The 26,097-nt window shown below is 35.7% G+C and overlaps 1 protein-coding gene across 6 annotated transcripts in view; it reads left to right on the top strand.

The window, feature by feature from the left end:
• Window positions 1–24,732, top strand: part of PCDH9 (protocadherin 9) — a 926,664-nt gene extending 901,932 nt beyond the window's left edge. For all 6 annotated transcript variants that reach the window (XM_012442855.2, XM_012442852.2, XM_012442853.2 and 3 more), the window contains one exon: window positions 22,540–24,732. In XM_012442855.2, coding sequence (XP_012298278.1) covers window positions 22,540–22,913 — 374 coding nt within the window. In that variant the 3' untranslated portion in view covers window positions 22,914–24,732. The remainder of the gene's footprint in view (window positions 1–22,539) is intronic.
• Window positions 24,733–26,097: the final 1,365 nt, after the last annotated feature.

Here is a 26,097-nt window from a genome sequence, read left to right as displayed (position 1 = left end):
GCAGACTACTAAAAATGTGAGAAGCCAGAGGCTGGTAAAAACAAGGCAGTAAGAGTTTTCTGGATATGAAGCAACCCGAAACTGGACGGAGGTGTGATAGAGTGATGAGAGGAATAATGTACCTGAGACATATTACAAGGAAAAAATAAACCACACTTCCTGTCAATTTTGCTTCATTACAATTGTAATGAACCTCTGCTTCAAAGCTATTTAATTCTTATTCAGTCAAACTCCATAGACATGAGATCACATAGTTAGATCTAATTCGGTGAATATTTTTCTCAGTATCATTTGAAAGTACTTGTATTCACTAATAGCAACCAGAAACCTTAGCTTTAACAATTGTGAATAAAATAAGAGTGACCTCCCATTGATGTATTCTTGGATTAAATATATGTACAAGGAACGGCAACCCTGTAGAAAATATGCATGATATGTAAATGCAAGTGTACATGATCATTCTTAAGTACCATTAGTCTAAATTCTGAAATGAGGTACAGGAAGGCATTCTTTATCTCTCTGAAGGCTGGCTTACTTGGTAAAATAAAATCAGAAATTTAACCTTGTCAGCTCTAATTGTGGAATAGGCTGACATAGTTTAACTCTACACAAATGTTATCTCTGCCTTTAAAATTATTTTGGCTTCTGGAAACGTTTTTCCCATCTCATAAGCTAAAGAAAACTCATCGTGAGTCCCAGAGACATCATGAGTGCCTTTTAACCTTAACTCATGAAACTGGGAAGCAATCTGTTACAGACCTGAAGACCAGCGCTTATCCTTCTCATCTTAATAGAATAGTTTTCTGAATAACTACTCTCCCTCAGCAAAGACCAAACATCCATCTGGAATGAAAAGGCAAATATGTTTCATATAAAACTAAAAGTAGCTATGGAATGCATTATAAAAATACACATCAAGTTTGTGTTACAGAGACCCCACCTATTTTGTTGCCCAGAATTTGAGCAGTGTAACAGATTTCTGGTTAAAAATGTTGTTACTGTCTTATTACTACAATAAATGATATTCTTCTGAGTTATAATGGGTACAATATTTGTAACTTAGTCAAATTTTAGATATAGGTAACTAGATACTGACATCTGGTATCCCACAATTGAAGTGAGAGATGACAGTGTGTTTAAGTTTATTTAATTTTAGCATGAGTAAAACTTTTAAGGTTCTGATGACCAACACGGAAATATTGGTGACAGAAACCTACAGTGGTAAAACTTGGTGAATTGTATTAATCTATGTGTTCTGAATATTTCCAGATTATAGATGATACTTTTCTGTGTTTATGAAATTAATTGCTCTGCTCGATTAGGAAATTTAACTTTCTGCTACACTTCGCCTTGCAATTAGCTTTTCTGTGCCAGTCTTAACCTGCCTATTCTACCTTTTTGAATGTTTTATTACATAGAATGACCAACGGCTGCACTTTCACTTGAGGTTATTGTAATTGGCACATATAGTTTTATTTTATTTTGGTTGTAGACTTGTTTTAATTACCATTATTCATTTAAAATTGATATCCTCTATCAATAACAGATATGCAGCAGCATGTGGCCTTGTTTTTGGAATTAGAAGCTCTAAATACAGCCCAGCTTGAAGTAGCTTGTGACCTTTAGCAAGTCACTTTATCTCTCTAAACCATTTTTCCTAATGGAAACGTTGGGGTGAAGGGGAATGCTCTCTAATATTTCTCCTGAACAGTTCTAAAACACCTAGTTTTATCTACAATATTCACCAACAGATCTACCTTTTTTATCTTGTGAAGGGGAGAAGATGGCGAGATAGGACTGTTACATAACAGGACCCCAAAGGAAGCTTGAGCCTCAGGAGGTTCCCCATGGTCTTCCACAGTTTGCCCTCTTGGTCTACAGTACTCTGCTCACAGCTCAGTATCTCCCTTCCTAATAGTCCTCCTTTAGAAAAAGTAAAAGAGGAAGAGGGTGGAGTAAGAGCAGAATTGTGGCCCGAAAGGAGTTCTTATCTTACAGAGTGAAGTCACAGTACACGTAGGCAATGCGCATTTCAGTGACCCAGCTTCAACTCTTTGCTGAGCCAAGAAAGTTACACAGAGAGGAGAGACAGTTTCCATAGTCCACATGATTCTGCTGGTCATTCCTTCAGAGGATACTAAACAGATGCCCCTGAGTAAACTGTTGGGGGTGACAAGTGTATGTGTTCCCTCAGATCACATGCTTCTTAAAATTTGAGCATCTTGACATGCTGAATATACTTCTGGATAGTTTTGACTATACTTGAATTTTGTCTTCATCACTCACTTTAAAACCTACTTAAGATGTGATGCCACCATAGATTTCAAAAAAAGAAAGAAAAGTTCCAAAGCAAAACAAAATCAATAAAAGGAAAACAAAAATAAAAATCTGTTTACCATAAAATAATTTCCATAAAACACTGCCCATAAAATCTTTGCTTTAAAAGAAATAGTACAAATTACAAGAAAGAAAACTCTTTGATTCCTTAGAAGAAAACCAAGAAGTTCTTTGTTTCTTCAGTAACACAATGATTTTTTAAAATATTATTGTTTTTGCATGCACATATACATATATTTCTATTGTGTTTTATTGCCTGTAAACGACTTACTCTTTCTTCTGCAATTATTTCCTTTAATTCAATTCACCAAGTAGAAGTGGAATCTAGTTTAAGTACAACTGCAATTCCCCACTGTGTTTTTTTGTTGTTGTTGTTTTGTTTTGTTATTTTGAGAGTAAGTCTCGAATTGTTGCCTGGGCTGGAGTACAATGGCGTGATCTCGGCTCACTGCAACCTCTGCCTCCCAGGTTCAAGCTATTCTCCCATCTCAGCCTCCTGAGTCACTGGGATTACAGGTGCCCACCACCACGCCTGGCTAATTTTTTGTACTTTTAGTAGAGACAAGTTTTCACTATACTGGCCAGACTGGTCTCGAACTCCTGACCTTGTGATCCACCCACCTTGGCCTCCCAAAGTGCTGGGATTACAGGTATGAGCCACCGTGCCCGGCCTGTAATTTTCCTCTTAAAGAAAATGTTACAATAGTTCCTTTCCTAAAGTTAATTTTTGAAGTAATGCCAAATGTTCTCGAAAAATGTTTGGGAGGATGTGAAGACTCATTTAAAATTGTTCTTAGAGGTCCATTTCCTTATTCTTCTCTATAAGCCGGTCATCAAACCCAAAAGAGAACCAGAGGGCACAGAGACCAAGGATTTTAGGTATCTTGACAAGTCATGTTATATATCATAATTAACATCTGCACTGCTAATCTTGTCAAGAAAGGAAAACACTGAATATATTAACACTTGGAAATGCAGTAATATTTTTCCTCCTTATCTTAATAGTTCTGTTAAAACTATATTTTTGCTTTTAAAAACGGAAACATATAACATATCACAGTTCACAGTGAAATAATATTTCTGTTAAGTATGATTGGAAGAATTAAAAAAAAAAAAAAAAACAGTCAGGGAGTTTTACCATAGTTTTTTGTAATCCATTTGAACATGAAATATATAAAGACATTTTTTATACATCTAGTTTTGTTAGGAAAGCTGAGAGTGAATATATGTGCATTCATAAATGAAATCACAATGTCCAGTAAATACTAATTATGAAATCACTGAAGCTACTTCAGAAAATTCCATGTCATTGATTCTTAGAGTATATAATTTCCAATGTCTGTATAATGTACTTTTCTATCTGAAAATACAAGTTCTTAAATTAATAAGGATTCTATCATGTAGTCACCAACAAGCATGCTGTTAAATAAACAGAGGAAATGTGGCCTGTGCCTGATTCTCTAATGATATGAAGGAAGCAGATGGCTTGAGAAAAGATGTGTCAGTGCAAGATGGTAAATCATAAACAGGCATATACTGCCAGCATACCTTAAATCCAGCCTGCTCTCCAGTCCCTAAAGATCCCTTAGTGCTACCACTCAACTTGAACTTAACCGTGTCAGATTTTTGATTGATATCTTTAATTGATATAGGCAGTATAGACAATGTATGAGAAACTGAGCTGTGGCCATTTTCACAATCAATACTGATCATTCCAGCCACAATGATCATGGATTAATTTACACCTGTCATTGAGGTAACCAGAGGGAATGGAATGGCTTGGCTTTTCTCCATTCACTTGGCACATTTTGTTAGGGACTTGAACACTCTGAACTCAGAAGGTATTCTCATAGAAATAAATTTTTAAAAGTAAAAATCTACCATATCCTTCAAGAAAACATCAAACAATAATGGGAAACCAATTTAGCATCAATTTCAAATAATAATAATAATCACACCCCCCATGCTCCCAAATATACAATGTACGGCTCTGTTAATGTCATTTATATCATTTTATCCTTTTCACATATAATGTAAATTTAATAAAGTTGATGAGGAAGTCACATCACAGGCTTAGAATATTCTAGTCCAGTGGCACTGACACTAAGTGCAATGGACCCCGAGGTGTCGAGCAAGGGAAGAAACAAAGAATGGATGACAAGAAAGAAAATATCTACTCCACAGTGAGCTACAAAGAAGACACTTCAAACAGCCTTGAAAGATAAAACACTGAAAAGTAATTTTAAATCGTATAGGCATTTAGAAAACACAGGGTTTGCTCATCTTCTGGCATGAGCAATTAAAATTTGTGTTTGTTTTATTTTTAAGTAAATGCTCTGTATGTTTACAAACAAGACCTATTTATCTATAGTGACCATTTTAATTAAACAAACCAATGAAAACCAATGAAAAAGGTTTGAATTTGAATGTATTTAACAGGCCATCTTAGGGATTCAAAAGGCTCTGAGATAGGCAGAGCCAAACAGCACACTTTCGAAGAGCACTAGCTCCTAAGATAGTAGTGATGACCATTAACCAAAATATGTAGTTTATATCAGTTCAAATCTGCTGTTGGCATCACACTGATCATCCATGTTCATTCATCTGGATTCCATCTTCAAAAATCTGACCTTTATATAAGGAAAATGTAATTCATGGTTGTGATTTTTAGTTCATATTTTAAACTGAGTTAGGATATAATCTGCTCATCCCCTGCAAACAAGCATATTTTAAAAATCATTAAATCTTTATTTTATAACAAGTAGAGTGATCTAATGGCAAATTAACATCCAGCTTCTGAGGAAAACCTTGGGTATGTTTCCTGTTTCATGACTTTGGCTTTCTTCACCTTAATTCTGTAATCAGGTTTTTTTCTTGAGTGCCAGTGAGGCACAGCTCCTGTGGGTTCTTGGCCTCCAACTTCTTAAAGAATAAGCAGTGGGATCACTGCAGGTGCACTGTATGCTCGTAAAAGTAAATATCGGACCCAAGAAGTATTGCAGAAAGCTGATTTTATTTAGGTAGAGAAAAGAGAAGGAAAGGAGAAGAGAAAGACTTCCACGAAGAGTGTGGAAGGGGATTCCGAGGAGAAATCCCGGAGGGAGCTCCTACCGTATGGGAGGGGATTCCAGAGAGCTGGAAATCCGGCGTGGGTGAAGGTCCAGGGGAATTTATCCTGGGAGAAATTCCCAGCTTCCCAAGTTCCTCTGGCCAATGAAAGGAGTTCCTTTAAACTTCTGCTGGAGTGATTGACTCTTAGTTTCTTCCCACGCCTGTGAAATTCAAACATAAACCGTTAAATCTCCCAGACGGAGAGAGATGGGAGGGGGCATGGCGCTGGGAAATTCTTGCCCTTAAAACTATGGCCCCTCATGAACCTGGAAAGAGAACACATTTCCTCAGTGCCACAGAATTTGAAGAGTAGTTTTTAATCATTGGTATATAACTACAGTTTGCTTCAGGAGCCCAATAAGCTAAGACAGTGTAGCAAGGCCTAGTATATGTCTTAAGCTCTGCCTGAGGTGTTTGTAGCATATCCAATTGAAAAGAGAATACATTGCAGTGGCTATAACAGTGATTACCAAGAAGCCATGCTTTTGACTTAGTGAAAACACTCTGAAAGGGAAAGAAAGTTGGTTCAGTAGCATTGCTTAAAGGGAGAACACTCGAGCTATATATGGTGATTTAAAATCATCTACTTAATCAAATAACACCATTTCATCTTCTATCACCTGTGTCACATTTTAACCAATGAGGTCTGGAAACTATAATTAAGACCCCCATAATATAGTTATATTAACTAAAATGATACTACTGCCAACAAGGTAGCCCTAAAAAAGTTTATTTATGAATAAATTGGTAGATACATATAGATATAGATTCTCCCAATGTACGTATCCCAAGTAATTCATTAGTTATAAAGTGGTTATGGAATATGCTGTTTGTTAGTGTTCCATTTACATTTCATGCTGAAAGGGAGAACATTTGGGAGTATTTCAGACAGATAAAAAATACTCTTAATGATTGATTTTGAACCGAAGCCAATTGTTCTGGACAACAGCTTAACTTTATAAATCTTGCCAAAGGTTCACAGATCTTGGAACCTTTGACTGTCATCTAGATTAAAAAATAAGGGTTCACTGTGCAGTTCACTTCTATTAGAGAGAAACAGACTGACATCCTAAGCAGTAGGGGTAATATTTGGCAAAGACCAGCAGTCTTATGATTTTATTAATGTGGTAGACTGAGGCACAGAGACCAAGTCAACAACTCAAAAAAGGAATTAAGCACCTTAACATACTTTACTGCATGAAACCAAAAGGACACAGAGACTTGATTTATAAATTCAGCATAATTTTTATTTCCAATGAATACAAACCTAGCTTAGTTATTTTGCAATGTTCCATGCTGCAAAATGCCCCAGTGTTTGTTGAATACATAAAGCACATTTCAACAACTTTAAATTAAAACAACAACTTTTAAAATAAAAGACAATAGAGTATTTCCTTTTTACTAGCTCACTTTTCATCACCCTACAAGGATACTGTTTTATAGTTTTTATTCTCACTTATTCTCCTAATAATTGGCTTGCATATTACCTATAGGTAATAGACAGCATTGTTTCCAAGTGGGTTGTGTCATTAATTTGTCATATCAATGACAAAGCATTAATGGTGGCTAATGACAAAGGATTTTGAAATTATGTTTAGATCATTTAGATCTTCACAGTTTGAATTCTAATTGGAAGGTTATCTTAAAGAACATGTAATGATTTTATATCAGATGATTCTCAAAATAAAAAAATTTTCCACATTTGCTTTTGACTACATTGTAAGTTATTTTGTTTCTTCACTCGCTGGTGTCCTGGATAGATTCTTTTGAATCATCCATAGCTTTTTCTAGGTTCTAGGCACATCTCATCCTCCTCTTGCCCCTTCAGGCCTAGGGGTAATGATAGTTTCCTACTTTTTAGGTCCTTGCCTCCATTACTAAATCCTATTAGTTCAATTTCACCATCCCATATGCCATCAAATGTTCTCCATTAAACTTTTTTCAAGTAATACCTTTGAGTGCCATTTCTTTTACGCCAGCACACTGAAAGATGCCCAAGCCATGGCACCTCACAGGGAGGAGTCATGCTTTCACATTGTGATTTGATAAATGCCTCAAAGCCTTTTCTACAACAAAATCAAAAATCATCTGCTATTGTGCTTCAAGAATCCCTGTATTTGGATTAAAGTAACTTTATAAGGCTCTTTGATATGGTTTGGTGCTGAGTTTCTACCCAAATCTCATCTCAAATTGTAATCCTCATGTGTCCAGTAAAGGAAGTGATTGGATCAGGGACCAGTTTTCCCCATGCTGTTCCCATGATAGTGAATTTTCACCATATTTGATGGTTTCATAAGTGTTTGACATTTCCTCCTACACACACTCTCTCTCCTGTCGCCTTGTGAAAAAGGTCTTTGCTTCTCCTTGACTTCCACCATGATTGTAAGTTTCCTCAGGTCTCCCCAGTCATGTGGAACTGTGAGTCAATTAAACCTCTTTCCTTTATAAATTACCCAGTCCTGGGCAGTTCTTTATATCAGTGTGAAAACAGACTAATACACTCTTACTAATGTGTAGACATTCTTCCAGAGAATAACAGCATTTTGGTCAATAACATTGTAATATTAATAAGCTTATCAGAGAAGTCACCACTAGTTATTACTAACAAGATGGGTAATTTTAATAAGACAGGTTGGAAAATAATAAAAAATATTTAATTGTTAAGGGAAAGCAAATCTAGATGGAAAGGAAATGTGATTAGCCATAACTTTTCAGAAGAACTTATTGGAAATAACCCAGAAAATGTAAAAAGATAACCCTTCAGAGGACAAGGTCTATCTGTGTACCACGAATGTTTTCTTCTAGATACAGGACTTCATGGCGTTTCTCCCCTGCCTCCACTTTGTTTTTTATATTCACTAAGAAACTTTATTCTGAGGATAATTCAGCCTTTTCTAAATTTTTGCATGCAAATTTTATCTTCATCTTGAGAGATTTTTAAGGATTTTTGAAAAACATATTGATGTGGCCAACAAAATTTTTACATTTCAGAAACATGATAAATGTTTTCTACCTTGTATAAAAGTGTGATGGCAATGGTTTGTCTGTGATAAATATGGCAACATCATATCTATTGAATATCTGGGACTGATTGTCAAACTACTAATATAGTAACTAATGTATAAGAGATTCAGTTTCTCTTCTCTGTCAAAAATAGCAGTTGATGACTGGAAATAAACAGAGAAGAAACGATTGCAGAAAAATCTCTCCCAAATTTATATAGATGTTATAAAATATTTACATATAAATACATGCAATATTTATTATTTTAAGAGAGAAATTTACCTTTCAAGAACCCATGTTAATGAAGTAATTTCCCTGGATTCGCAAGGTGTGTTCAGAGATAAACATACATTTTAGATTGAAATAGGTAATCCTCCTATGTATCACCCTGAGAGGGCAAGATTTCTCTCTACAAACTCTATTATACAGGCCATTTTCAGTAATGGAGTAATGGCATTTTCAACAGTTCCCTTAGGAGATTCTTTCAAAATATAACATTTTATTTCTTCCCATTTTAGAGTAGTTTTTCTTTATGTACAGCTGAGTTTAAGCAATGTATTTCACAATGGTATTCTATATATACACTAAAATGACATATTAGCCTTTTAAAAAGTCACCTTTTCCCCTAAACTTTGCGAAAAGTAATTGCATCTCTTATCTTTGTAAGCCAATATATTTATAGAAAATATAAACTACTTTTAAGTTTTCAATAAATTTGCTAATCATCTTTTTTTAAATATTCTCCCACTTACTTGAATATACCTGTACCAAAGAACTAAATCCTGCACTGTTATCTGCATCTCATTAGAGCTCTGTCTCAGAATAATTGCTAATAATTATTTAGCCTTTAAGGAAATGTTTTGTTATGTATGCTGTAAATCTGGATGTCTGAAGACATCTAAAACTCTCTTGGTTAAAGGAATTATGATTAAATGGTTAGGTGGAATATAAGAAACAACCTAATTATATTTTACTTTGGGACAATCCCAGTTCCTTTAACTCCAAATTAAGCTGAAATATAAGTGATTTGAATGCAGCTCTTTTGCCCTTGTTAATATCATTTGGACATTCCAAATCTTATTAAAAATATTATGCTATAAATTCTTCTATAGTTTCTCATGTACAGGTTAGAAGTGTCCCTGTTATTCACTGTTTTCTTGATCAAAATTATTTGCCACATAATGTTTTACTTGCAGTTTCTCTGTTGGCTCACAACTCTGAGGCTCAGCACAAACTTTTTTTTTCTCAAATATATCTAGTAATTATCTGCAATGTACTAGGTCATGGTAAGAGATGTTGTTTCACAGCTACATAGATGTATGAAAAAGCAAAGTGTGACGTCATAGTGCTTACATTCTAGTGTGAGAGATAGACCATTAACAAGTAAGTATATTGTGAGAGGTAGTGATGAGCACTATCAAGAATATCAAAGTTAGAGGGCTAGAGGCAGTGGCTGACACCTGTAATCTCAGCACTTTGGAAGGCTGAGGTGGTTGGCTCAATTGAGGTCAGGAGTTCCAGGTCAGTCTGGTCAACATGGCAAAACCCCATCTCTACTAAAAATACAAAAATTAACCAGGCATGGTGGCATATGCCTGTGATCCCAGCTACTTGGGAAGCTGAGGCAGGAGAATCGCTTGAACCCATGAGTTGGAGGTTGCAGTGAGCCAAGATCACATCATTGCACTGCAATCTGGGCAACGGAATAAGTCTTCATCTAAAAAGAAAGAAAAACAAAGTTAGCTAAGAGGATAGAAATTGACTGAGGAGAGGATATTATTATTTTTAAAGGTGGTAAGGAAATGCCTCTATGAAGAATTGATGTTTGAGAGGACACCTAAATGAAGAGAAGGTATGAATTTAAGTCCCAACAGAATATTCCAGGCATACATAATACCAAATCCACGGACCCTCGACCACATTAAACTTGTTTAAGGCACAGCAAGAAATTCAGTGTGGGAGAGCAGGGGAGTACAGGGAAGGAAGTGAGGTATGAGATTAGGAAGATGTGCAGGAACCAGATCATGAGAGGCTCTCTAGGCCATGGAAAGGAGTATGGCTTTCAGCCAGATGCGATTGGAAGCAGAGGAGTGAGACATTCTGCTTTAAATACTGTGTTAGTCTGAATAGTAGTGCTCCAAAGAGCTCCATGTCTTAGTCCCCAGAACGTGTGAATGTGTTTACCGGACATGACAGAAAGGACCTAAAGACATGATTAAATTTAGGATCTGATTTGAGATGGGAAGATTATCCTGACTGATCCAGGTGGCTCAGTGTAATCAGAGAGATTCTATTAAGAGGATGAAGGAGGAGTCAGAGGAGATGGGGATGTGATGATGGAGGTAGAGATTAGAAGGGTGTATTTTGAAGATAGAGGGAGGAGTCATATGTCAAGGAACACTGATGGCCCCAGGAAGCTGAATAAAGGAAAGGAAATGAATTCTCCCCTCAGAATTTCTAGAAGGAACCAGCCCTGTCAACACCTTGACTTTAGCTCAGGGAAATTGATTTCAGACTTTTAAAGTCTAGAAATGTAAAAAAATAAATGTAGGTTGTTTTAAGCCACTAAGTTTGTAGTAATTTGTCATCGTGGCAACAGGAAACAAATGTAAATATGCTGCCTCTAGCTGGAAATTGGTGAATAGAATGTTGAAAGAATGGAGAAGAAAAGAGTCCTGTTCAGAAATGAGAGTGGCTTGGGCCATTGAGTTTGCAGGGAAACTGATAGGCAAAAGGACTTGTTACCTGCTTGGTTATGTGATCTGAATAAAGAATAGATGAAAAAAATTACCACAGATTTAGAGACTTAAAGCAACACAAGTTTATCATCTCAGCTGTCATGCATTCAGTATCTCATGAATCTAGGTGGGCTTGAGGTGCTTAGGGTCTCAGAAGGCTGAAATCAAGCTGCCAGCTGAGCTAGACTCTTATGTGGAGGCTCTGAAGAAGAATTGGCTTCTAGTTCATTCAGATTGTGGCCAAAATCCAGTTGCTTGTAGTTGTAGGGCAGAGATGCTTGTTGTGCCAGCTGCTCAGTGGGGGGCTGCTCTCAACTATTAGAGGCTGCTCTCACATCATTTTTATTCAGTCCCTTTATCTTCAAAGCCAGGAATGGCACACTGAATCCTTCCCATCCTTGGAATCTGAACTCCTACCTGCTACCAGCTGGAGAAAACACTCTGCTTATAAAGGACTGATGTTAGTCATATAATTCAACACAATTACTGGTTCAATCTTGTCATATTCATAGTCCCAGAGATTAAGGTGAAAATATTGATGGGAGGGGCATTTTAGATTTTTACATAACAAGGGTCAAGGGAACTCCAAATACCTTTTTTCCTGCATTGAGCCACTCAGTGATCAGTGTGCCATATACAAGAATGGTAAATTCAGGGGAAACAGAAAAAAAAAATGCAAGAATTCTGTAACTTGAAAATGCCAATAATCCTAATAAGTAGATAGTCATATGTACTGATATGGTCCCTAGGAGAAAGATTAAGGGCTAGAAATATAAATAAGTGAATCCACATATTTATGTTGTGTAAGACGAAGTGATTGTGTGTGCTCACATAGGTGAAGTGCAGATAAAGAGCTCTGAGCATTCTAATATTTAGGGATCTTGCAAAGGTGTGGTACCATCAAGAAACTGAAGCAGGAAGGTGAGTGATGGACTAGGAAAAACGGGAGAATGTGGCTTGGTGGAATTGAAAATTCTTGGACTCATCCCCCAAACATACTGATTCAGAATTTGTTGATGAGAACAAACAATTTATATGCTTAAAACTCTCCAGTGAACTCTAATACAAGATGAAGCCTGAAACAATAGTAGTTTAGAAACACTGGCAAAGGAGTGAATGCAGACAGGTAAGTCCTAAATGTCTTCCGTCTCAAAGTCTGATTCTTGAACACCATCAGCAGAATCACTTAAGGAACTGTTAGAAATGCAGGAACTCAGGACCCAATCAGATTTACTGAATCAGAATCTGCATTTTAATAATTTTCCTAGGTGACTCATAAACATATTAACATTTGAGAAGCACTGAGCTGTGATATATTAATTCAAAGTGATGGTAAGACAATCCAGGTGCATACGCACACATACACCTACAGATCACATGGACTGTATCTGATGTTTTATTCCATTTAATATATAATCCTTCAGACACCTTTTTTATTTTTTATTGTTATTTTTATTTTTGGAGATGGAGCCTCACTCTGTCGCTAGGTTGGAGCACAGTGGCGCAATCTCGGCTCAATCTCGGCTCACTGAAACCTTTGACTCCCTGGTTCAAGGAATTCTCCTGCCTCAGTCTACTGAGTAGCTGGGACTATAGGCACGCACCACTATGCCCGCTAATTTTCGTGTTTTTAGTAGAGACAGGGTTTCACCATGTTGGCCAGGATGGTCTCCATCTCATGACCTCGTGATCCACCCACATTGGCCCCCCAAAGTGCTGGGATTACAGGCCTGAGCCACCACACCTAGCCCAGACATCTTTTAAAGTATATAAATTAGTATGTCTTTAAATCCTTATTAATTTAGCAAAGTATTTTCCCCCATTTGTCCAATGCTTAAAATCACTTGGGACAAGTCTCTATCACCTCTGATGATTGTGAGAAGTAGAAACTCTAACCCAGAGGCTAGGAGCAAAACAAGGCTGAAGCTATCTTATTAGTGTCCTGGGTGAAAATTGTCAGAAACCACAGGCATGAAAATGAATGTCATCAGTTTTTCCTGCTCTCATCTGATTGAATATCCCTGGAATATAGGAAACAGTGGAATTGTGTAAAGGCAAATTGCTTCATAACATTGGATACTACCATTGTGTATTACCGAGATTTAGGCCAGCAATTGCAACATTTTTTAAAGGGGACAAAATATTATATAAGTGGCTTATTTTTTTACTTGGACTTCAGCCTGAAAATTAATCTCTAAAGTATTACTTTACTGCTTTACACCTTAGATCTGCACTTTAAAATGTGTTTCACATCAAAAAGGATTTACCAAGTTTGTCTGAGAAACAATGCAAATTGCAAGAAATAGAGAGTCATTCAGGAGATATCAGTATATGAATGAATTTTTGAAGTGAAAAACATGAAATACTATTGCAATAAATGTTGAACTATAGAAGAAAGTAAATATGATCTGCAATAATGTAAATACAATGTTTTACATCAAGCAATTTGGTTAAAACTTGAAAGTTAGTTTGAATAATGAAGGTCTGTCTCTTTGGACTATTGTCATTCACTGGATTGCAATGTAAAATACTAATAGAGAGAACACATCAGATCATCAGAGGAACTTTTCTTTATAGCAATTAGCTTTAGCAGATGAGAAAAAGACAGCTGATATTCACGCCATGCAGAAGAAAGCTGAAGATGTACGAGGAAGTGCTCTTCATTCTTTGTGAGCTATAAAGTCTGCTCAAATAGCAATATCCTCTCTGGCAGCGAATCTGCTGCACGGCGTGGCCATGTGTTATTGTATTTGGACTGTCTCCATCTGCAAATGTTGACTTTTCATCTGTGACCAAGGAAGAAATCTGTATGAGAAACGTGTAAAACATTTAATCCTTGTTTACTTGTTAACCAAAGTTTTGTCAAATCCTGGTGGAGTGCATTTTTGTGTGTTTGTTTCCCAAGGTTACTGTAGAAGCATTCACAAATGCAGATCTAAAACTCTGATAAAGCCACTAGATTTTTATTTAGATTTAAAAATGTATTTATTCAAAATATAATTTCACACTCAAAAATCTAAATGTGACCTCAAGGATAGAGTAATTTTTTTTTCATTTGAAACAGGATCTTGTTCTGTCTTCCAGGCTAGAATGCAGTGGTGCAATCACCCTCCCTGCAGCCTCAACCTCCCAGCTCAAGCAATCCTTCCACCTCAGTTCCCCTGAGTAGCTGGGACCACAGGCTCATGCCACCACACCTGCCTAATATTTATATTTTTTTGTAGAGACAGGGTTTTATCATGTTGTCCATGCTTTTCTCAAAGTACTGGGATTACAAGCATAAGCCACCATGCCTTACCTAATTTATCTTAAAAATAGATATATCATTTCTTTGTTCTATCTTGGGCTTTTCTTTACTGAAAAGAAGTAGCATCGAAAAGTTTGATTATCAGGTTATATCAGTGAAAAACCACAATGATATTTAATTAAGGAATAAAAGAATGTATAGAGGATATGCATCAAAACCTAGCCTTTTTATCCTCTCAATTTATAGATAAGAGACTGGGAGCTAGGGAGTCTAACTAAGTTAACTTTCTCAAAGTCCATACCAATTCATCATTCTACTAGGGCTGGAATCTATTTTTTTCTTTGCCTATCCATAATGATCTTGTGTCTGGAGATTTCCCCATTGATTCTGATTTTAGATATTCTATACAATAGTCTTTTGAATTTAACATGAGTTAAATCAGAAATTATTGAATGAATGAATGAATGGAAAGCATTCCTCCCCAAAGTACACAAAAATTTGCCATATTTATCTTTGAATTTGGACTGTCTGCATAACTGTTCTATACGATTTCTATAAAATCTGAATTACAATGGCAATGAGGTCCATACCCTCTGGTTGTTTTCCTGTATAATAAGAGCAGAGTAATAACTAAATAACTATTTATTATTGTGTGATATTCATTTAAAAGCATTGATAGGGCATAGAATAAGTGGTCTGAAATAATAATGAAGTCTCCAAAGGGCACAAGGGCAATGCTGAACTATTTCCTGTGTTTCATGCCAACTTTCAGATTTGAAATTAATTTAACCGTGTTCAGATTTGAGGCAAATTAATGGATTTTATTTTTAAAAGCAACTGTTCAATAAATATAGAACACAGGGTGGAATAGTGGATATTAGGGTATCTATCAAGTAAATTTGCCTCTGACGTTTCTATCAGGTCCCTCCAGATTTACATAAACCTATAGTTTTAGCTTTCCATTCCGTATAATCCACAAAAAAATTTACATTAGTACACACTGTTTCAGAAAAATAAATAAATAAAACACACACACACACACACACACACACAGACATTAAGAAATAAATTGAGGGTTAAAATGAGCTAGTAAAAATACTACATTTTGTTGTGCTTGTATTCTGGAGATACTAAAATTAACTGCAAATGAATGGATGGGAATACATGTTTCCCTGAATTTTTTTTTTTTTTTTTGAGACGGAGTTTCACTCTTGTTACCCAGGCTGGAGAGCAATGGTGCGATCTCGGCTCACTGCAACCTCCGCCTCCTGAGTTCAGGCAATTCTCCTGCCTCAGCCTCCTGAGTAGCTGGGATTACAGGCACGTGACACCATGCCCAGCTAATTTTTTGTATTTTTAGTAGAGACGAGGTTTCACTATGTTGACCAGGATGGTCTCGATCTCTTGACCTCGTGATCCACCTGCCTCGGCCTCCCAAAGTGCTGGGATTACAGGTGTGAGCCACTGCGCCCAGCCTCCCTGAAATTTTATTATAGAAAGATTGGTTAAAACAAGGAGCAAATATAAAGATTAAGGTTTTGCTCAGCATATTAATAGCTGAAAGTGTAAAGCAAAATTACAGAGTAAAAGTCTACACAAAAAGGAAATTTCTTGAAAACATGACTATACCTAAAGGTCAGGGAAACTTCTTTAGCAAAGCCAAATCAGTAGAATGCATCTTTCATTTTAAGGTGTTTAGGGGTGAACAAGTCTTTGCTTAATATACACTCATGATAGTGTAAAGTCTTGGAGAAATACAGCAAAATTGTAACTCAGGAACAAATGTTTTGCATAAAAATAGTGATATATGTTATTACTACAAAAATAATATTATAACATGACAGATGTGTATTGCATCCAAGAGGACCTTATCAACAAAAGAAGACATACATGAGGCCAACAAGCATATGAAAAAATGCTCATCATCACTGGCCATTAGAGAAATGCAAATCAAAACTACATTGAGATACCATCTCACACCAGTTAGAATGGCAATCATTAAAAAATCTGGAGACAACAGATGCTGGAGAGGATGTGGAGAAATAGGAACACTTTTACACTGTTGGTGGGAGTGTAAATTAGTTCAACCACTGTGGAAAACAGTGTGGCGATTCCTCAAGGACCTAGAAATAGAAATTCCATTTGACCCAGCAATCCCATTACTGGGCATATATCCAAAGGATTATAAATCGTTCTACTATAAGGACACATGCACACGAATGTTCATAGCAGCACAGTTTACAATAGCAAAGACCTGGAACCAACCCAAATGCCCATCGATGATAGACTGGACAGGAAAAATGTGGCACATATACACCATGGAATATTATGCAGCCATTAAAAACGAGGAGTTCGCGTCCTTTGTAGGGACATGGATGAACCTGGAAACCATCATTCTCAGCAAACTGACACAAGAACACAAAATCAAACACCACATGTTCTCACTCATAGGCGGGTGTTGAACAAGGAGAACACATGGACACAGGGAGGGGAGCACTATACATGGGGGTCTGTTGTGGGGGAGTGGGGGGGACAGCGGGGGGGGTGGGGAATTGGGGAGGGATAGCATGGGGAGAAATGCCAGATATGGGTGAAGGGGAGGAAGGCAGCAAATCACACTGCCACGTATGCACCTAAGCAACAACCTTGCATGTTTTTCACATGTACCCCAAAACCTAAAATGCAATAAAAAAAAAAAAAAAAAAAAAAAAAAAATTAAACAAAATGAGAAATGAGTGATATGTGATGAATTTGATCCTAAATAATATGAAAATGACTTATTTGTTTTACAAATCAATTTTGGCACTCTGTTTAAACTTATTTTACCTAACAGTATAAATTCTAAAAAAAAAAAAATTCATTTGTAGAAAAGACCGTAACTTCATACAGTGTGAAAACTAACCACGAATGTGAAAAGTCTCATAGTTTTTTAAAATACCAGTTTCTAGCTTTGGTACTAAAGGATTTCAAATAGTCAGATTGAAAAGTATGTGGTCAACAGGCCAGAAGCTATTTCTTAATGACAGCAGTGAATTAATCAATGAAGTAACAGTTCTACTTCTGGGTATAGTAAAATGACATCAAGAACCACTCAAGTATCCTACTACTTAAGTATAGGTGAAATTCTATTAACCTGGATTGCTTTACGTTTTAAACTTGCGTCTTTAAAAGTCAGTAATTCAGGCAGCTTTCTGAGAGCTGTTAATGCCTAAAACTTTGAAAAATATTTTACTTGGTTTTGAACAAGAAGGTGAGTTGTGTGAAGATGAACTTTAAGACCTGATATTAAATTTTGGATATCAGCCCTTTGTCAGATGGATAAACTGCAAAAGTTTTTTCCCATTCTGTTGGTTGCCGATTCACTCTAATGACAGTTTCTTTTGCCGTGCAGAAGCTGTGGAGTTTGATTAGGTCCCATTTGTCTATTTTGGCTTTTGTTGCCAATGCTTTTGGTGTTTTGGTCATGAAGTCCTTGCCTACGCCTATGTCCTGAATGGTTTTGCCTAGATTTTCTTCTAGGGTTTTTATGGTGTTAGGTCTTATGTTTAAGTCTTTATAGCAAAGACCTGGAACCAACCTAAATGCCCATCGATGATAGACTGGACAGGGAAAATGTGGCACATATACACCATGGAATATTATGCCGCCATCAAAAATGATGAGTTTGTGTCCTTTGTAGGGACATGGATGAACCTGGAAACCATCATTCTCAGCAAACTGACACAAAAACAGAAAATCAAACACCGCATGTTCTCACTTATAGGCGGGTGTTGAACAATGAGAACACATGGACACAGGGAGGGGAGCACTACACACTGGGGTCTGTTGAGGGGAAATAGGGGAGGGACAGTGGGGGGTGGGGAGTTGGGGAGAGATATCATGGGGAGAAATGCCAGATATAGGTGAAGGGGAGGAAGGCAGCAAATCACACTGCCACATGTGTACCTATGCAACAATCTTGCATGTTCTTCACATGTACCCCAAAACCTAAAATACAATTAAAAAAAAAAACAGATGCTGATGAGGTTGCAGAGAAAAAGGAATGCTTTTACATAGTCGGTAGGAGTGTAAATTAGCTCAACCATTGTGGAAGACAGTGTGACAATTCCTCAAAGACCTAACATGAAATTTAAAATGGATAAAGTAGAATTTGCTTTTGCAGAACACTGCCTTGCAATGAGTCTCATGCATTAATACAGAGAAAATTTGTTATAAGATCCCATCTTACTTACTGTATTAAATGTGCTTTATTGTATATAAAAAAAAGACCTGATATTAATATTAGCTGAGACAGCTTTCCAGAAGTTTTTATTATGTGCTTTTATTTCGGCTTTCAAAATTTAAATGCAGAGACAGATGGCTTGCACCATGTTATTTGCACTTGGGATTTTATATATACCAAAACCAAGGATAACCAAACTCAGACATTGAAGATTGTGTAAAGTAAAAAGGATTTGAGTTAAAAATAATCAATAAATGTTTCAGTGTTTAAAAAAAATTATGATAGATGATTTTAATTACTTTTAAAATAAAGGAAATAAACTGGTGTAATGATAATATAGAAATTATTTATAAGTAGTTTGGAATCATGATCAGAATTCTACACATATATTTTATGATGTAACACAAATAGTACATTATAAAATTTATGAAAAAAATAGAGAAACAGAAAAAACACACATGCATATGATTACACATGCACAAACACACCACACTCACACAAAAACAAAAATCTCAAAACATTTAATAAGAATTCAGTACAATAATACGTATGATGCATGTTAGGTTTCAATAAATATTTCAGAGACTGTATGAATGAAAAACAAATATTATTCATCAACTAAGATAATTACCTTTAGTAATAATAAAATTATATCAAAGAAAAAGGATTATATCTTAGTGCATATAATTTTTGCAGCATTAGGAAACATCTGAGATTTAAAATGTTATTTATTGTATATAGTAACTATATTTTACATTCAATTGAATGTAATTATAGATTACATTCAATCATATTTTGGAAAATATCAATATCTAAAAACATTTTAAAACAATGTTTTTCTCCTTTTTAAAAGCACCAGAAATATAGCCGTGAACAAAACAGATGTCAACACTATCCTCATAGAGCTGTGAGCTATCATGGGACTGAGAGGGAATTCCTGTGTTTCTGGTGCCTATCATATAGCACCAGCACATAGTACATGCTCAGTAAATGTTTGTGGAATAAATAAATGTTATCAGTTGTAAATATTTTTAAAAAGGATAAATTCTATTTGTTAAAATGTGTCACTCAATGCTGAAAATCTAAGGTCTACATATTCTTATGATATGCACACAAACACATTCTCAATTCTTGAGTAATATGTCTTAAATTAATAAAATGGCAGGGTATGTTGCATAAGACTAATTTTAAAATAGCCTTGCACATCCTCTCTTTTTTGATGAGCTCAATAAAAACCTGATACTAATGACATTTCTGAGGTAGCTTGTAGATTTTTTACCTTTGAGATTTTAACAATAAAAAACTTATTAATGATGCTGGAAATTCAGAGTTTGCTCATAGGCTTCAAGATATGTTACCCATCAAATTGGTGATTAACTCCACTGATGCCTAGAAAGGAGTGAATATATTTCTATTTAACAGAGAAGTTAAATTATTCATTTATAAACTGTCACAAAGTATTGCTAGGCAAAGGAATTTCCTGTTGAAGAAGCTTTAGTCTCAGATTTGTGAAATCAGCGTCTTCTATTATAATTCCTTTAGGTCTGCCTTTAAGCAGGAGGTATCTTTAATAATCCTCAGAACATTTGCAACCTCATAAAAGTTTAATTAATAATTAACATTGTTCGTAGATCACCACTATTGTTTAGCACTATGAGAAATCAGAAGACTTATGGTCCATTTTTTCCCATCAATGAATTTTCAATTTAGTTGAGAGAAAATAAAAATTAAGACTTGCAAATGTACAGAACCCCGTCCAAAAGACAAAAATGGAATTAAGAGTTGAGGAAGCTCAATTAGGAAATTTGTTATTCATCAATAAAGAAAGCTCTGTGGAAATCAAGGTGCATATGAAGCATGAATTGGTAGAGTTATGGAAGCTTGGTTTTGGTGTGTGGGACATAAGCTGACCCTTGAAGAAGTCAGTAATTAAATGAAAACAGGCCCAGCAAAAAAAAATCTTCTAGGTCTGTGATCCTAATGCAGGGAGCATGGATTGGTTTAAGCAAAATGTGTTAGCTTTGTGGATGCAGAGTCACTGAGTACACCTAAGGGAGCCTAGAAGTGAGAAATTAGTTTGAACTTTTAAAATGTGGCCAGATTGTAGAGGGCAAAGAAAGCCTCATAGAGAAGTTTAAATTAAATATCCAAGGAAGTAAGTAATCATTGGATGTATGTGAGAAGAAAAGTTTTAAGTAATGAATATGTGTTCAAACAAAATAAAACTGTTTGCTGTTGAGGGGATGGGAATATGGTTCAGATGGGAGGTAATTTTAAGGTTATTCTAAAAAGATGACTTTTAGGTATAAAAAAATAGCTAAAGTTTGAGTTTATATGAAATAGTGCATTTCAGCCCCTTTTTTCACATTTAGTATCTGTTATGTTTAAAAAAAATTTTTTTTTATTTCAATAGCTTTTGGGGTCCAAGTGGTTTTTTGGTTACATGAATGATTGTATAGTGGTGAGGTCTGAGATCTTAGTGCACCCATCACTCAAGTAGTATACACTGTACCCAGGAAAGGTACATTCAGTATCAATTCTGATGTTGCCTGTGGTTTGTTGTCTCTGGTCTTTGCCATCAACTGTTGCCTGTCTCAGTGGGAATTTTTTCTCCACATACAAGAAATAATTAGAATATCATTAAGGCAAATTAGAAAGTTCACAATTATTGGACATTTAAAAATATAGTTGTGCTAACTTGGGTTTTAGCAAAGACCTACATTCCACTAACTGAGCTATGTAAATTGATAACTAAGCAAACTTGCAGGTATGTTTTCTTTATTTTTTTTCTGCATTTTTTTCTGATGACTATCTGCTTTTGAAAATGCGTTATGCCTCAGGCATTCTTGCCTATCCACTTAATTTCATTCATAAAATCAATTCCTAATTTCCAAGCTATCATTTATCTATCATGTGGCTGTTTAATCAAGGGGAAGCGGGTAAGACAACAGCAACAAAGAAGCCCAATTTATTTCTTAACCATTTGGTTTACGTTGTTTTTTAGTAAAGGACTGATTTCTATTTAAACAATCAGAAAATAGTTTACTTTTGAAATCCTGGTTAAAATATATGTTCTAGACTGCCTGCTGGTGAAAAACAAAAAATAGAAGATAAATTCTATGATCACTTTCTTTCGCTAGAATGTGAGATTCCATGTGATTCAATTTGCAATTAGGCTTTAGTTTTATATCTTAGAAATTCAGAAAATAGTTAAGCTCAGAGGACCCAAACACTGGATGCAAATGGCTTTTTATTTTTCCTTGCATTTCAGAATGTTTGCAGCTGATCAGGTGTGTCTTTAGTAAGATACTATAGTTAAAATATTCTTTAAAATGAATATTTTGCTTTTCAAAAATGTGGCAAAATATTTTCATATAAAAATAATGTGTTTATCTAGAAAAAAGGATATTTTACATAACCATTCAGAGTATTTATTTTTAATGGTACTCTGTTTCAAGTGGTGGTTTTGCTTTTTAACTTAGTGGAGTTGTGTTATTTACATATTATTTCTGGGATTCCTTAGAATCTAAATCAGTAATAATATGTATGCCTTGAAAGACTTGATAAAAAATGATATATCATGGTTATATCTGTTTACCCATATCTGTCTTTTTATCTATCTATTTACCTATGTTTTTGGATCTAAATAAAGGATTAAGGAGGAAAATATTAGTAAATCAGTCTACCTCTATAATAAATTTGATTCCTTTTGTGTTAATCTTAAAAAGATGATGAAAAATATTTATATTTTTGAGTTGCTTGATATACTTTTATAAAAAACTGAGATAACTAATAATGTACTTTTTCTCTAAGAAGATAGTTTTAACTGAAAATTTTAACCACTTTCTTTTTCCATTTTCTCCACCTCTTATCTTCTGCAGATGGGCCTTTGGGTCCCCGAGGATTAGCTGAAGCTACAGAGATGTGCACTCAAGAGTGCTTGGTTTTGGGTCACTCTGATAATTGCTGGATGCCTCCTGGCTTGGGTCCATATCAACACCCCAAATCTCCTCTCTCAACCTTTGCACCCCAGAAAGAATGGGTCAAGAAGGACAAGCTTGTGAATGGGCACACGCTGACCAGAGCCTGGAAGGAAGACAGCAACAGGAACCAGTTCAATGACCGTAAGCAGTATGGCTCCAACGAAGGCCATTTCAACAATGGCAGCCACATGACAGACATTCCTCTGGCAAATCTGAAGTCTTATAAGCAAGCAGGAGGTGCTATTGAGAGTCCTAAGGAGCACCAACTCTAAGATAAGGCTATATGGGACCTAATAACTATAATCTAAATAGACATGCTAATACCGTGTGTGTCAGAGCTTTATGTATTCAATAGATCTCTACAACTATGCCCCTTCTAGCAGGGATACCCATAATTTTGTGTTAGCACCATGGAGGATACAATGTTTTGCAACATATGAGAGAAGATAGTTCTAGCCATGTGATCTTGTTTACTAGAATTGATTAAACTCTCCAGAGATCTCTCCATTGTGCAAATTTTTTTTATTATTGCATTTTATTTTGACCCTGGACTGCTGCTATGAACAATAGAATATGCATTTGGAAAGTAAGAAAGTTTCATGGAATAGAGTGACTGAAAAACATATCCAGTTAGAATATTGTGCTCTTTTTTTTTTTTTTTTTTTGTCATTGATTTGTGCTGGGACCACTATACTTGACATTATACTGCAAACAAAACTTAAAAAGATAAGCATTAAACCTATCGTGCTGTTAACAACGTTAGTGGACACTTGTAAGTCAATCAGTGTTAAAGTATTTGTAAATAGAAGCAAGCTATTATTAACAACTTTTGTGTACTTATAATGTTCACCTAAAAATGTTGTAGCATAATTCTGTGTTTTACGATTGCTTCTGTCCTTCTTTTTATTTACCTCTTTGTTGTTATTTTTGTTGTTTCTTTTAATGAGGTGTTGCTGCGTTAGGAGTATGTCTTGACACACATTGTTCAAAGAATCTCAAACACTTGTGTTTAAGAAAGGTTCTGAAATCTTGCTTCTTGTATGATAGCTTATGATGCTGGAATTCTGCAAAAAATAAAGATGAAAGAAAAAAATGAAAACTTTATACAAAAAAGGACTTCTGCAAGAGCTTGGAAATTCAGAACCTATTTTTTTAATATCCTTATTTTCAAAGTAGGCAAAAGCAAAATCACTTAATTAGTACCATTAAGTGAGAGAGTAATGGAAAAGTGTTATCCATCAAAAGTGATATAATATTCTGTACTTGTCACTCATGCAAAACTAATGTATCAAAATTAGCATATATGGAAGAAAAATCACTATTCAAATATAGTTTCAATTGGGCAAATGTGTGTCTACAACTTTGTTGAAATGGCAGTTTGTGTTGATCCTCATATACAATAATGTTGTTGTAACACAGGTGTTATTAGACCATAGCCACAAAATATTTAATGTGTTGTGCCTTCATGATGTAACAGAACATTTTCCAGGTAGGGTAGTTGGGGGAAATAAAGGGATAAATCTCTAATTATTGCTGTTTAACTGTTTGTTATCATAGTTGGTCAATGCCTGGCAGGTACCAGCATATTGTCACTTAGGTCAAACCAACAAAGTGACAACTACTGTTAATAAGATCTCAGTTGCACGTGCAAACAAATCCAAATTCGAACATTCTTAGGAGGTTTTTGTTAAGGCATGACAGATGATTTAAACAAATAAATAGCATGCAACAAAATGTCTTTATTGAAAGAAGTGGAAGTTATCTTAATGCCACGGTTCACCATCAATTTAAAAGTAAAAAAAACAAAAAAACAAAAAATTAAAAAAAAAAGGTTTGCTAATCTGATAGTTAATTTGTTCTTACCAAAAAATAAAATTACTTTGTAAATAGCAGTTCACATTTTTCCACAGTATAATGGAAAATAATGGGTAGGGGTGCATTGCTTATTGAAGTACATTTTTGTCGGTTTGTGAGGGGTGTTTGATGACTTTGACAGAATAAATATCTAAACAATTATCCTTGTTACTGCTTTGCCAGTTCTACGTTATTTACAGTTATTCAGCTCTTGCAATAAATGTTCTGAATTCCTGATTGTAGTGTGTTAATTCTTGGTCAACATCCAAATTGGTTATTGATACTTCTAATTGTTGGGTAAGTATATATTGATAAAACTTAATTTTTATTTAGAAATCAAGGAAGACACATTGGGGTTTAATATACTCTGAAAATGTGGGTACCAGCATAAGACTTCAATTACCCTAATGGTCTACAAAACTATTTTTTAGGGACGTTCACAGAGAAAGTTTGTTCACAGGCTGGTCAAGATTCATGCAAGTTTCATCAAAGTGGAATCCCAAGTCAGAAACTGTGCTGGTAGCACTAATTAGTTAGTGAGGTTATCTTCTTGATTCTTTGTCTCTTTAATAAGATTTCATCAAACAAACTTCACTTATGTCATCACAAGCCAAGGCAGAAGATCATTCTGGGATTATGGCCTTAAACCCGGAGTCAAAACTTCATCTGCATTTCTTTCAGTTTAGGAAAATAGGCACAGAAAGCTACCAAGAATAAGAAGAGACACTCAAACATATGCCGTTGTGTTCACCCTGGAGCAACTGCATCAATGTTTACTCATGCTGGAGTTTTGGGCTAGGTAAGTAAGCCTGACTCTTCAAGCCCTAGAGCTTTTTGAAGGATTGTGAAGTAGGATTCGGGAGTCAGAGGCATAAAGTTATTTGCTTGGACCACTGTCTGGATGTGATATCCTAACCATTCATTCCTAGTAAGCCATAGACCTATCCCCTAGTCTGAGGTACACTGTAGCACTACTCTCTTTTCCCTCAAAGTGGTAAAGACTGCCCCAAGATACAGACAGGAGATGAATCCTGGAAAGAGGACATTCTGAAAAACAGAGATTAAAATCTAAACCTGCACAGTTCCTTTCTCTGCTTTTTCCCAATCGGGTAAGTCTTTCACCTCTGCCTTGAAGAGTAAAGAGTGAGAGAAACTAATGTAACCTCTCTCATATTCTATGAATAAATTGGAAGTTTGAAAAAGGCACTCACCTTTCCCATTCCTACCATATTTCTTCTAACAAATACAACGATATCTAGTCTTATGAAGGCGTTTGGTTATAGGCTCTGTGAATTTTTTTTTTTTTTTTTTTTTGAGACGGAGTCTTATTTTGCAACCCAGGCTGGAGTGCGGTGGTAAGGTCTCGACTCACTACAACCTCCTGGGTTTGACGGATTCTCCTGCCTCAACCTCCTGAGTAGCTGAGACTACAGGCATGCACAACCACACCTGGCTAATTTTTGTATTTTTAGTAGAGACGTGGTTTCACCATGTTGGTCAGGCTGGTCTCGAACTCCTGACCTCGTGATCCTCCCGCCTCGGGCTCCCAAAGTGCTGGGATTACAGGCATGAGCCACCACACCCAGCCTCTGTGAAATTTTA

This window comes from Aotus nancymaae, unplaced genomic scaffold, assembly GCF_030222135.1.
Source record: "Aotus nancymaae isolate 86718 unplaced genomic scaffold, 86718_ANA_hifiasm-v0.15.2.pri h1tg000088l, whole genome shotgun sequence".
NCBI lineage: Eukaryota > Metazoa > Chordata > Mammalia > Primates > Aotidae > Aotus > Aotus nancymaae.
This window is presented reverse-complemented; position numbering and strand designations above follow the sequence as displayed.